General features: G+C 33.0%; 1 protein-coding gene and 1 long non-coding RNA gene across 3 annotated transcripts; both read right to left on the bottom strand.

The window, feature by feature from the left end:
- Positions 1-397: 397 nt before the first annotated feature.
- Positions 398-9,143, bottom strand: LOC123205081 (probable disease resistance protein At4g27220). Its single transcript, XM_044621899.1, has 5 exons — positions 8,080-9,143; positions 5,711-7,608; positions 5,164-5,571; positions 3,497-3,856; positions 398-559 (listed from the first exon to the last, which is right to left on the bottom strand). Exons 1-5 carry the CDS (start codon positions 9,011-9,013, stop codon positions 398-400), a joined length of 3,762 nt encoding a protein of 1,253 aa, XP_044477834.1. The 5' UTR covers positions 9,014-9,143.
- A 4,680-nt stretch (positions 9,144-13,823) lies between these two features.
- On the bottom strand, positions 13,824-14,635 carry LOC123205031. Of its 2 annotated transcripts, none has more exons than XR_006499696.1 (2): positions 14,350-14,635; positions 13,824-14,270 (listed from the first exon to the last, which is right to left on the bottom strand). It is a non-coding gene; the product is annotated as an uncharacterized LOC123205031 (long non-coding RNA). The 2 variants fall into 2 exon arrangements; XR_006499695.1 differs by having other exon boundaries at positions 13,824-14,259.
- Positions 14,636-14,664: the final 29 nt, after the last annotated feature.

The following is a 14,664-nucleotide window of genomic DNA, read 5'->3' as shown; positions in this document are numbered from 1 at the left end:
GAAAATATTTTGAATCAATGCACAGGTAAAGTGTAACTCGTACTGAAGGCAAACAACGTTGGCAAAAGGTTAAAACATAAATTTTTTTCATGTTACTTTTATTTTTTGGAAAGTAAAAGTGAAAATGAAAGGCACTTACCTTTTCGGCCAAGAAGAGGGATTGTTTCTCCCAAATATCATGTTGACCCTCATTATTATCATGGAAGCTCATATATGCTGAAGTAGACACGTCAATTGGGCCGGGTCGAATGGAGGCCCGGCCCGAAGCACGAAAAAAAGCCCGGGCACGACAAAGCCCGGCCTGGTACTGTAGCGGGCCGGGCCTTGGGCCTTAATATTAAACCCATGGGCTGGCCCGGCCCGGCCCGGCACTGTTCACATATATATATAATTTTTTTTAATTTTTTCTTCTGCCAAATGCAGAAGCAAATTCTGCCAAATGGTAGAAGCTGCTTCTGCCTGGTGGGAGAAGCTGCTTCTGCCTGGCAGAAGCAAGCTTCTCCCAGGCAGAAGCCCAGGCAGAACGGCTTCTGCCTTGGCAGAAGCCGTTGGCTAGCTTCTGCCACAAGGCAGGGGCAGAAGCCGTTGGCAACGGCTACTGGCGCCAGTAGCCGTTGCCAAACTTTGTTTTAATTTTTTTTTTAATTAATTGATTTTTTCCTATAAAAACCTATTCAATTTTTCATTTTCATTTTCAATTACAATTACAAATTTCTCAAACTCTCAATCTCTCAAACTCCTAATCTCTCAAACTCTCAATCTCAACTATTTATTATATTTTTAATTTCATTTTATTTTAATTTTATCATTACAAAATATTACAAATGGATCCAATGTCAAATGAATTCAATCCATTTGAATATTATCATGCTGGCGCTGATGATATTATTGATGATGCACAAGGTGGGATAGGTAGAGCACCAACAGGTGAAAGTGGTACGGGTACAGGTTCGCATTGTTCGACAGAGAGAAAAAGAAAACAAACGTCAATGGTATGGGAACACTTTGATAGAATAGAGGAAACAATATAGGGGAAATTAATTCGTCGAGCAGTATGCAAACATTGCGGTTCTTGTTTAACATGTGCAAGTACAAGTGGGACGGGACATCTTCGCCGACATGTTACTGATTACTGTAAAAAAATTCCACATGAACTTAGAGGACAAAAACAAATTGCATTCACCAGATCGCGATCTGTTGGTCCAGGTGCCACTTCAGCAGGAGGTCCGAGCGGTTCTGGACATATGGGAGAAATGTCAACTTTTACATACGATCAAATGAAGGTTCGAGATTACATGGCCAGGTATGTCGTTGCTTCTGATCAATCTTTTAGTTATGCAGAAGATGAAATTTTAGAATGGATGATGCAAAATAGTATTCAACCAGCATTTAGAAGAATTCCTAGGTCAACTCTTAGGTCAGATATATTGAGAAATTATGAACTAATGAAAATAAAAATTATTGGAGAATTAAGTAATTTTAATGGTGTTATTTCAATAACTTCTGATTTATGGACTGCTACAAATCAACGTATAGGGTATCTTTGTGCAACTGCTCATTATATTAATTCTGATTGGCAATTATGCAAAAAAGTTATTGCATTTAGAAATTTAGAATATCCACATAATGGTCTTGCAATTTATCGTTCATTAGCAAATATTTTTGATGAATATAAAATTAATAATTCTATTTTTTCAATTACTTTAGATAATGCTAAAAATAATAATAAAGTTATTGAATATATGCATAATCATTTATCTCCTCCATTTAATGGAAAATTATTTCATGTTAGGTGTGCATGTCATATTATTAATTTAATCGCTCAAGATGGCTTGAGTTTGGCAAAAAAACATTTAGAAGTAATTAGACATGCCATTGCATATATTTCATCATCCCCATCACGGGTACAAACATATCATCAATTATGTAAATCAATGGGGTTAAGAAGGAAAAAATTAAAAATAGATATTAGCACTAGGTGGAATTCAACATATCTCATGTTGAAAGCATGCGAAGGGTATGAAGTTCCTATAACACGATACTTCAATACCCAACCAATGGATTCGCAAGATCCTATTTTTTTGACAGATCAAGATTGGGAAATAGCTATGGCTTTAATGAACTTGTTAGAGCCATTGAAAACAGCCACAGATCATTGCTCAGGTGTGTATTATCCGACAACTTGTTCTATAATATATAATATGGTAGAAATAAGTGATATATTTAAAGAACATAGGTATCGTCACTCTCATAATGCTTTTCAAAATATATGTATGCAAATGGAACAAAAATTTAAAAAATATTGGAGTGAAATTCCTTTACTTTATTCTGCAGCTACTATTTTAGATCCTAGGGCAAAAACTAATGGATTACAAAATTTATTTGATGTTATTAATGAAAATTTGTCAATTAATAGCAATGTAAATTCTGTTGAATATGTTCAAGAATTTTTATTTGATATGTATAGTATTTATGAACAAAAATATGGAAAAACTGGACAAAGTTCTGCACCAGAGGTAAGCTCTGGTAGTTCAGGTAAAAAAAAGTCACGCATATGGTCTTTATTGCGCAAAGGTAAACAAACTGTTAGTCAAAGTACAAATTATAGTCAATTTTACAATTATATAAATATTGACCATTATCCTGAAATTATTCAAAGATATAATGCTGAAAAACTAGATGTTTTGGCATGGTGGAAAGACAAGGCAGAAACCTTTCCTGTGCTTGCAGCCATGGCTCGAGATCTACTAACACCTCCGGTGTCAACTGTAGCATCGGAATCCGCTTTTAGTGCAGGGGGATGTGTGCTGGATGATAGACGATCCAATTTACATCCAAATATGGTCGAAGCGATGATGTGCATGAAAGATTGGATCAAAGCTGATTTTAAATTACAGAATCGTGTGACAGAAGATGTCTTTGAAGAATTCAAAGATTTGGATGTAGAAGATGAATAGATAAATATTATATAGTAGATAAATTTTATTTATGTTTTGTAATTTATACAATATGTAAATTAATTTATTTGTATTTTATTAACAATTTATAATATTTTTTATCATGTAACCACGGTATTCCTCCGCCATAAGTGAGGGATTATAAATAAAATATTCGGGGTACTGTCCTCGATTTTAATAATTGAAAAATAATTTGTGTTTAAAAATTTTAATTAAAACTTTTTTTAAAAATATTTAATAAGGCCCGGCCCGGCCCGTTTACTGAGGCCCGACCCGGCCCGTTTACTGAGGCCCGGCCCGGCCCGTTTACTAAGGCCCGGCCCGGGCCGTTTAAAGCCCGTTAGTATATGGGCCGGGCTTTGGGCCTTTATATTTCAAAGGGCCGGCCCGGCCCGAAGGCCCATTACTGTTTGGGCCTCGGGCCCGGCCCGGCCCATTAGCCCAACGGGCCGTGCTGGAGTCGGCCCGGCCCGGCCCGGCACGGCCCATTGACGTCTCTATGCTGAAGTGAATATTTTTATTTTGTCACAATTACACACCTCCAACTTCTTTAACACTGGCCATTCAGAAGTGTATACTCCAGGATAGAAAGTTGCAAATTCGGGCAAATTTTCCAGTTTTAGGAAGGTTTCTCGTGGAAATACAAATGTCTTGTTTGCTTCCATTTCTTTTGAAATAATCTCCTTCAACACACTACAATTGCATATCTCAATGTGTTCAAGCCGCTCAAAACTTTTCACCATGGATGGTAAAAATACATATTTTAGTTTTTCACAACCATTCAGGATCAAGTTTGTCAAGTGTTGATAGCAAGAAGAAATTGCCACATATTGACTATCCCAGAGTATTTCAGAATTGACTGAACGCAGTTCTAAGACCTCCAAATTGGGGACAACAACCTGCACTCAAATTTTTTTTTGTTGTAAAATATTACTAAAAACATTCAAGAATGATAGAAATACCAAGATTTTTATTTTATTCTTTGTTCATTTTCAAAAAGAAATTCAAATAGTTTATCTAGTAGATTTTAATTTTCTTGGACTTTGCATTATATATCTCTCTTAGAAATATAATGTTATAAAACTCTCAAAATTAATTGTTGTCCCAAATCTTCTCAGAATTTAATGTTATTTCAATGTTTTCTTAGATGAAGTAGAGAAACAAAAGCTGTATTTCATTCATTTATATGTTATGACATGCCATACTAAATGTTATAAAACTCTCTCTCGCCACCACGCTTATAAATATGATCTCCCTATCTATCTTATTGTACCTGTCCATGTACTAAAATTCTAATTTCAAACAATTTTTTCTTTTAATAATTTGAACATTAAAAGAAGACTTTAATTCCTCCCTCGGTCAACGCACAGATTCGCCTCAAGCCACTGCCACCTCATCACCCGCCACTGCCGGCGCTCCAGCCCTCTTCCATCATCACCGCCCGCCACCGTCAATCATCCACCACTGGTCTATTCATCCCGTCGTATCACCATCTTCCCTCTGTGCAATTGCTTAATTTTGGTGACTAATTTGGTTTAATTTGAGGCTTCGATAGTGTTAATTTTGGTGTTGTGAATTAATTATTGAAGTTGGGAATTTGGATTGTGGAGTTTGTTGTGATTTGGAAGTTGCCCTAGTGCTTTTTTGGGTCTACAGTAGGTGTTTGACAAAAGGCCACTGTTTGTGACCCTACTTAGTTTTCGTTCTCTCAATTTTCTAATTCATATTCTTGTTGATTTTGATTTTTCTAATGATTTTACTAACATATCATTCAATTGAAGACTACATCCTTCTCGTGATTACGTCATTTTGGTTGGTTTCATAATTTGTTCTGTTAAGTTGTTGAAAGATTGGTTTTTCATGCCATCTGCTTCATTTGCTTAATGCTTTAGGAAATCAATCAATAAAAAATTCAATAAAGAAGACTGTTAATGTTCAAGCTTGAAAACAAAAAATAGTTTAAGTTAAATTAGCAATTTGATCCGAGGACAAACGCCATTACACATAATGTATCTTAAGGGGGGGAAAATAACTTTTCAAATCTTTGGGTGAAGGAAATTATAAAAATTTTAAATTAGGAAAAAAATGAAATAAAATTTTTGTTTATTAAAAATTTTTATTTAATTGACAGTTAACTAAAGATGCATATGGATACCAAAATAAAGCCTCAACAAATTCTATAATCAAAAAAAAAAAAGACTCGTACCTTATGTTCTGAAGTAAATATGTCTAGTCTACTACAATCATACACCTCCAACTCCTTTAACATAGGCCAATTTGAGTTGTGTTTACCATGGGAGAATGTAGTAAGCTCTGACAATTCTTTAAGTTTCAAAAAAGCTATCCTTGGAAAAATAAATGTAGTAGTACCCTCTGTTTCTTCTTTGGCAACAATCTCATTTAATTCCTTACAACAACTTATCTCATGGTGTTGAAGTTGCTCAAAGCTTTTGATTATAGATGATGGAAACACAAATTTTAGTTTTTGATAGCTATCCACAATCAATCTTTTCAAATTCCGATAGCAACAAGAGGTTGTTGAAAGTTTGTTATCCCAAATTTTCTCAGAATTAATTGCTCCAAGCTTTAATTCTTCCAAACAAGGGAAAACAACCTGCCAAAAATTTAATGCCATTAAAAAAAAAGTATAAAACCTGAAATGAAGTCCATTTAGAGATATTAAAATCTAGCAATATAATAAATTAGGATAAGACTATTATAAATCAAATCTTTTTGTTAAAAAATGGTATGACAGTAGCAATTTTCTCATCCTCCAAATTGATATCATTGAACTCCAAATTAATTGTCAATTCTTTTTGTGTCTTTTGCGATGTTGAAACTATATTTGTATTTGAGTAGAAGCTTGCAATCTTTGGAAGATTAATCAAAGTCAAGGAGCGTAATTGACAAAATTCAATATTATCAATTACCTCATTTTTGTCTACTCTATTTTTACTTTCAACAGCAAAAATCTCAGTCAAATTCTTGCAATCTTCCACCTTAATTAATTGAAGTTGTGGAAGGCTTCTACTAGCATTGGAGAATGAGAAGATATTTTCTAACTTATTACAGTTTTTCATTTCTATAAATTTTAAGTTGTAGAAAGACTTTGTTGAGGGTAGACCATAACATATCTTTTCCAAGTTAATCAAGTTGAAAAAAATCAAAGATTCCAGGAGGGGAAAGACATCATGAGGTATGCACTTTGTTGAGTCAACAATGCACACGATGTTAGGATTATTATGGACATAGAGATATTTTAATTCAGAAAAACCCTTATTGTCTAATTCAGAGAGGTCATTCTTGATACCTTGCAATTTGTCTAAGCATAAGAATTCAACATTCGAGAAGCATTGCAATTCCTCTTGCCAGATGATAGAACTAAAATTCACTTTCAGCGTTCTTAAAGTAGCAAACTTATTTAACAAATAGCTTTCAACATGCATGAACTTCCAATCATCACCATGTATGCGAGAACTACCAAAATTAGTAGCCCCATTTCCAATTGATATTTTGTACCTCTCCAAATTTTTGGGGAAGAAGTCTTTTCGCAAAATTTGATCATTTGAAATATATATCTCTAAAGTTGTCAATTGAGACAAATGCTTCAACTCCTCAAGTATTTCAACATTCCACAAAATAGAGCATCCACTCATATACAATTCTTCCAATCGGAATAAGTTTGATATAACATTTGATACTATAACTTTTAGTCTCCAACAACCACTTAAATCTAATAACCTCAATTGAGTCAATTTACTTATTTCTTCAGGCAACTGCTTAATCTTACAACATTGCAAGCTAAGAATCTTTAGTTTTCTCAACTCTCCAATGATTGTTATATCTGAAAATGTCCCATAATCCAAACATAACGTTTGAAGATTTGTGAGAAGACCAAGAGATGTTGGCAAGGACAATTCATCTAGGTGTAAGAAACTTAGAACCTTGAGGTTTCCCATCCTCACAAAAAAATCTTCAGGGATTTCAAAAGAACCATTCATCCTTGTACTGAAAAATTCAAGTTTTGGACAATCCAAACCTTGAGGCCAAGTCTCACTAATCATATTACAATCAGCTAGTGAGATTTTAGTGCATTTTTTCAATTGCTCTTTATCTGACCATTCCATCACCATGTCATTTCGCTCCGTAAATACATGATGATCTTTATATGCAATTGTTATGGCAATTGAACGAACAACATCATGCATGGAAAACTCTTCACTAGTTGAATCATCAAGCAACAAGCAAGATTCCTTGAGTTCATAGACAAGACTTTCCAGCTTATTTCGTGCTTGTTCCATAGTAAGATTAACTCCTTTCAATATATCTAAACCCATAATGAGTTTGAACAAGTCTGAAATTGTAGTATTATTTTTCAGTAGACTACAGATTAGCAGAATTTTCTTGAGCTCATCACCTTTTAGATAATTATAACTCAATGCTATCTTTGAATATTCCTCTTCTAGCAAGCCTGCAAACTTTGTTGGAGAAGGCATTCTTAGCTCTCGCAAGGCTTCTTTCCATTGAGATTGATGTCTCCTATTCCTTAATGCTCTTGCTATTGTAGTAATGACAATTGGCAAACCTCGACATTCGTTGCACACATCATTCGACAGAGTATTCAGCTTATTTGTTTGATCAACAACATCACCTGTAAGGGGACCCTGGACTACAGATCAGTAGGCAGAGATATGTATTCCATATGTTTCAAATATAATAAAAGCGATCCCATTTGAATATAAAAATTTTTTAGACAATAAGTTATTTATTATAGATCATGCATTTAAAGTGAGTATTAATAACATTTCTAATATGTGCTTCGAATTTAAAAACAAAAGGAGTATTTTTATGAAATAGTATCGGTGAAATTTTATGAAGCATATTTTGAACATCTTAAGAACTAAATAATATTAGTTAATAAAATACTTAAAAAGAGAAATTATTTTATGAAGCATATATCGGTGAAATTATTACAATTATTTTTTAATTTCTCAGAGTAAATTTGCTTTTTATTATTTCACGTAATATATAACAGTAAATAGAAATTAATCTAAATGAATATAAATATTTTTCATAGGTATGCAGAAGAAAAGACTATAATATGAAACAATTCTCTGATTACCTGCCATCTTCTTAAACAATCTCCAAGCTTCTTCTTCCTTTAAGACACCCATCGAGAAATCTTTCTTGGAATCCATACTCCATAATACATTACGATTTCTTGCTGTCAGCAATAATTTACATCCCCCACGGCCATCTCCACAAGGAATACCGAGAGCCTCCAAATCTAATCGTTCCCATATATTATCTAAAATTACAAGCACTTTCTTATCATTCTTCAGTCTCGCATTCAACTTGCTCACTCGTTCAGCCTCCGTATCAAATTTCACACCTAACTGATTCGCAAGTTCATCTTGAATCTTTTTAGTATCTGGTTTATCAGATACCTCTACGAAAACCACCTCATCCAAGAAATGGTTTTTCTTGGCTTGATGACCAACTTCTTTGACCAGTGTGGTTTTACCAATTCCACCCATTCCATAAACCCCAATAATTCCAACCTCAGGATCATCTAATGACTTCAGCACATTGTTGAAAACTGACCTTCTTGATTCAAATTCCTCATAATCTTTGTTAGTGAGCCGAATGACTTCGTGAGCGGTAGGAAGAGAAACCTGAGCAAATGTTACTTTTTCCTGAAGAAGTTCAGTTATAGCGTTCAGCTTTTTCCATGCTTTCCTGCCATTTTTGTAGTAAGTGATCAAGTTGAAACAACTGCTGTTTGATTTCTCTTGAATCAGCTTGTCTGTTTCTTCAATGGTGGAATCCACATCCCCCTGCCAGTCTTTAACAGTCTGTTTGATCTTTTCCACATTATTTTCAGCAGCAACAACCTTAGCCTTCACCTCATCTCTTGCATCCTTCAGCTTTCCAGCTTCTTTTTTAAGATTGTGAAAGTTGGTATTGTAGTTGTACAAGTACATAAACTGACGGCCAATCGGAGCACTTAAGCACTTTCCAACTTCTAAAACAGCATTCCCAGCAGTTTCTTCCATTCTCAAGCACAAGGAAAGAATTGGTATCAGACAGATAAGAAGGAAAAAAAGAAAAGGAAAGAGAACTCAGAGATCAAAAGAAGAGAGGGTCAAAGAGATACAGGACATTTGTAGCATTGATTGGTAATTTTAATTAAATTATTTTGAAGGAGACAAAGATGAAAGACTTAAAATGTTTGGTTAGTCAACAAAGAAAGCAACATGCCAACAACTTCATGCATTATTCAAGGGACATTATAATCTATAATAATTACAGTTATGAAAAGAAATTCAATTTAGGAGTAAATTTTACTTTTCTTCCTGATAGCAGGAAATAATTTCCAACTAATATATGTAAGGCTTTAACATTCTTTATAGCAGAGAGTGAACTCCTAACACGCTTGAGATAAGGTTAGGAGTGAAAAAATAATATAGATTAAATGCTCAATATTGGAATGTATTTTTACTTCAATTTTTCTCTTTCAAAAAGAATAAACAGATTAATTATTTAATATTATTGATAAAATAACGAATTTATCCTTTAATCTAACAAAAAATATGTGGGCGAGTGTAAACAGATTAAACTTTGGGTGGGTGTTTAGGTCTTTTATCAAGTGTGGGTATATATTTGAGATAGGGCTAAAAAATAGGTGGGAAATAGTCATATTTCCTAATTTTAGAATGAGAAATAGTTGTCTAGGTCCACCAATTTACATTCAAAGTTGAGTAAAACGGCAATAAACAAAACAAAATTAAATTAACCAAAACAATAATGTGATTACCGCTAGATTCTGAAAGAGATACAGCCTGCATCATGGCAATAATTTAAAGGCCTAAAAACATATTGACAGAAACTTAATCTTTCTTACTATCAAAAATTTAAATTCTTATTTATAGATTAATAAAAATAATACATCTAAAAATAAAATTAATATTTAATTAATAATATATTAAAAATAATAGAATATTTTTATTTCTTTTTAAATTAAAAAATTACAGTTAGATTATGAAAGAGATGTAACCTGCATCAGGACAATAATTTTTAATTCGTTAATTGTTAAAAATTTAAATTTATAAATAAATAAAATAATTAATTTTAAAAATAAAATTATTATTTAATTAATAATATAATAAAATTAATAAAATACTATTTATTCTCTTTTTTAAATTTAAAAAATTAATAATTTTTTTTCATATTAAACTTTTAAATTTAATATTTTTTTTCTAAGATTTAGGATTTTTTTTAACCCTCTTTTTAGCATCGGAATTGACAGCTTTACTTTCTTATTTTCTAACCCATCTTCAATGTACTGCTCTCCACAATGACTCATCTTTATCCTTAAACAAAGAAAATCATCTTTATCCAGTGATGATGACAAATCGTCTTGTCGCCCTAATCTTAAGCCACAATACAATTGTTGACTTACTTTAATCTTGATTAATTATTCATGATTAATACTATTAAATTAAAAACTGGTGATGTATGCAAATATGTAATTGAATCTGAAAGAGAGACTGAAAAGGGCGCACCTCGTTGAACCACCAAACGTCTTTCCTTGGGAGTCGCCGCCAGACTTAGGAGTGAAAAACCTCCAATTCAGTAAAAATAAAATAAATTAACAAATAAATAAAATTACCAAAAAAATGGATGAATTTTCCTGCAGCCTCAAACTTACTTGATCAGACGGAGGCATTTTAGAAATGAATTCATGAGAATTGAATAGGAAAGAAACGTCTTTTTGTTTCTCAAAACGTTTTTTGATTTTTTTAAGTATACATGGATGATTTTTCTATGACATGTTAACATGAACACTGCCGTTCAATTTAGGAGACATTATAATATCACTAAACCTATAATAATAACAGTAATGCAAAGAAATTCACCCAAAACTATTTCAATAGTTCAATGTAGGAGTGAGGTTTTTTTTTCAATTTTAGTATTGGTTTAAGTTCGAAAACTGACTTAGTTTAATTTAACTCGGTTAGAATTTATTCGATTTGAATTTGAATAGAGTTTGAGTTAAAAGGTTCGACTCATTTTAAAATCAAACTGAATTTGAGATAGAGAAAGTTCGGTTCGGCTTCCCTTGCAAACTAGATAGAAGAGTTGATTCGATTTGAATTTGCCTAGTAGTTTAATTCGAATTATATTAAGTAATTATTAAATAATATTGTTTTGTCAATAAGTCATAAATTTACATTATGAATATGAGTCACATATATATTTGAGTTATAAATTTAAGTCAAAATCGAACTGAACTCAAACCCCTATCAATGTTGGCTCAACAAATTCGAGTCAAATTATTTTTTATTCAAATTAAGCTAAAGACAAAAGATGTTTAGACTCGATTTGCCTTCTATCTACCCTTATTCATGATAGAAGGAAATAATTTCCACAAACCACTTTCTAGCTGATATATCCAAGTCTTTAAAATTCATTATAGTAGAGAGTGAAATTAAAGAAGTTGTGTACAAAAAAGAATTACAGGTTTACATAATAAGAAGATGGCTAAAGAATTACAGATTTTCATAAGCCATGTATTATGTAGCTAAAAATTTATTAATGGTAAAAGAATTACAGATTACATAATTAATAATTTACATGTGTGCACTGCAGAGTTGAATATTGATGGCTAAGGAATCAGTTGCAGCAGTGTGGATTTTCATAATACATGGGATAAAGTAGAATAAGCAACGTGGATTTTCGTAAATTGTGTAGAATAAACGAACCTAAAGCATAAAGCTACCAAGCCAGAGACGGAACAGAGTGTCGTAGCCGAGGATGCACTCTGATGAAGCCGGATATGCAGTCACCAAGACTTCAAGATGCCTGCGAAGGTCAAAATTTTAGACAACGGAGATGGAGAGATTCATGACAGGCTGACAAACATGTAGAGGAGACGATTAAGTATTCTGCAGAAACGCGTTTCCTTATTCTCCCAAATTACCAAAACTGCCCCAAAACGTTTCGTCTCCATTTCAGGCCGTTTTGAAAACCGAAATGTTTCCAAAGCATGGAAACGCACCACATGCTTCCTAGAATACAACAATAGTAGAAAACAAGCCTCATAAACTGAGCCAAAACAAGCCCCTTCAAAAAATGTCTCACAAACAAAGTAAAGATCAGCATAGGAGGTCTTCTTGATATGTATATATTATACCCAGTCTCCATTCTCCAAATTTCTTAATAGCAGGAAAAATAATAAAAAGCCATACTCCAAATGAAAGTGGAAAATATAATCATATCATTTTATGTGATGCATGGAAAAATAAGAGAAACTAGTGCAGCAACTTGCCTCTTCTGATAAGAACCACCCATCTTAAACACTATATATAGCACTCATAATTATTGATTCAAAATAATTTGTTACATCCGAAAATAAACTACGCTTAATAGATACAATTCTTTCTACCGGTTATACTTGTTTCTTTTTTTTTTACATTAAATAGGAAGGATAGGATCTGATGGTCTTTCAACTACAGCAACAAAATAGAAAAATAATTAGCATCTAATAGATGTGAATGGAAAACAAAACTATAGATTGAAATTAATTTTAAAACTCGGTTCTGATATTTGACTTTGGACAGAAATGCCTTCACAAGTTCGAATAAATAGAAGGAAACTTGCTGTATGCGGGCAGAAACTTCCCATTCTGATAGCCAGCCAAGAATTGATAAGCAGCTTGGCCAGGAGAGAGCTTTGCAACAGGAGGCTCCTATACCCCTTACCCACATCCCTGTAAATCTGAGGTTGCAATAGGAAAAGATTTCATGAAATAAGTTTAAGTGTTAAACTTCAATGTTTCCTTTGTCCTTAGTTTAGGTTTATGCATTAGAAGCAAGGGTTTAATTGAAAATGAATGTTTCTGCCAGTTAAATCTCAATTCATGAGGTAAATATCTCAAAGAACCTAATGATAACTCTGCTTAGCAGCATATGTAATCCAACTAGACAAGCTAGCCTTCGTTTTCTCATATTCAAAATATTGTTTCAAACTGATGATTAACAAATAAAGCTTAGATGGATACTCAATGTTGATTAAAGTACATGTCTTGCATGTGAAAATGTACTGTTTATAATCCATGAATTTTATGAATTCATGAAACAATGAAGCACAGCAATTTTATTAGCTTCTTTTATCTGGAAGGACAGTAGGTATGTTACTACAATAATATCCCATAAATATATTTATTTAGACAAGCATTTTGAAAGTTCAAAATTTTTCCCCTCAATGTCATATAACTAAAGCTGAATAATATTCAAGCATAGTTTCATTAACCATGGAAAAGCACAAAGCATACAGAATGTCTTTGTTCAGGTACTATATTATAAAAAACATATACGTAAAATTGCAGAATAATGAGGAAATATATTGAATAAACACCTTTGGTGATGGCAAACACATCAGAGCAAAAAATTCCCTGATAGAAGTCTTAGTAATTGACAATTTGGGGGCCTAGCTAACTCATTCTTAGCTCAACCATCCTTGCCTTATAGGGTATCATCTATCAAGGCAATGTTGCCTTGCTAAACATATATGTTGCAAGAATTTGAGCCATGAATAACTAAGAAATCCAATTGATACTATAGGATATTATTTACTTGCAATAATGCTTTTGTACAAGAGATATTAATTGAATATGTAGTTCCTTATTCATAACCAATAATAATTTTATTTGATATTTGAAATCACCTTAATTTAATTTTACCCACTCTCCAAAACAAATTTTGTTTAACACCGTATTCCAGTTTGGAGTACCTTATACATCCACATTACTGTACAAAAAAAGCACAAATTGTGCTTTTATTATCTATCGCAGGATGCAAGGATTGAAACAACTTGATTTATAGTTTTGGTTAAAAATGATATGGAAACTGGAAATTTAAGTAGAGCAACTAAAGTTTTAGCAGCACTGTTCTGAACAGTCAAAGGTAAAGCTTTTGAAACAACTCCGTTGATTAAAATAACATAATATGCATCTGTAGTGTGAGGAACATCTTGCCTGACAGGGCCTAAAAAGAAAAGCCATAATCCAATGCATATTACTGTCAAAGAAATGTGATGTGTGAGGTATATTTACCAATTAAATGATGCAACGACAATAGCAGCTGGCAATTTGAACATATCTGGCCAACCAGAATTTCCAGTTTGGAACAATGGTGAAAGACTTGCAGGGGCAACTGCAGACACCAATACATTGGCACAGCTCAGAATGGTATCTTCAGGGGCAAATAGAAACATCACAGTATCAGCCAACACTAATAGCCTGTTTGCATCCTTCAAATATAAGTACAGATCACATACTTGTCAAATGTCAATTTTTTACTCAATAATGGTGAAGACCAAAATATCTTACCTTCCAGAAAGAAGAGGCCCTCTCATGTAGATATAATAGGCACATAAAAAATGAGCGAAGAACACTAAATATCAGCAGCTATAAACCCATTACTTCCTTGAGCTCCAAGACCAACTGCGTCCACGACAACTACACTATCGCCACAAATAAAAAATTAAAAAAAGAATAACACTACTAATCAGTGTCTGCAATCATATTTTATTTATCGAGAGTTCTCTTACCATAATCTTATGTAGCATGATCAAGTGAGGCATGTAAGAATAGATAGAAACTTAATCAAGGCAGAAATTGAATGAGGAATTGAGCTATCATACA

Source organism: Mangifera indica, unplaced genomic scaffold (genome assembly GCF_011075055.1).
Source record: "Mangifera indica cultivar Alphonso unplaced genomic scaffold, CATAS_Mindica_2.1 Un_0001, whole genome shotgun sequence".
Classification (NCBI taxonomy): Eukaryota; Viridiplantae; Streptophyta; class Magnoliopsida; order Sapindales; family Anacardiaceae; genus Mangifera; species Mangifera indica.
This window is presented reverse-complemented; position numbering and strand designations above follow the sequence as displayed.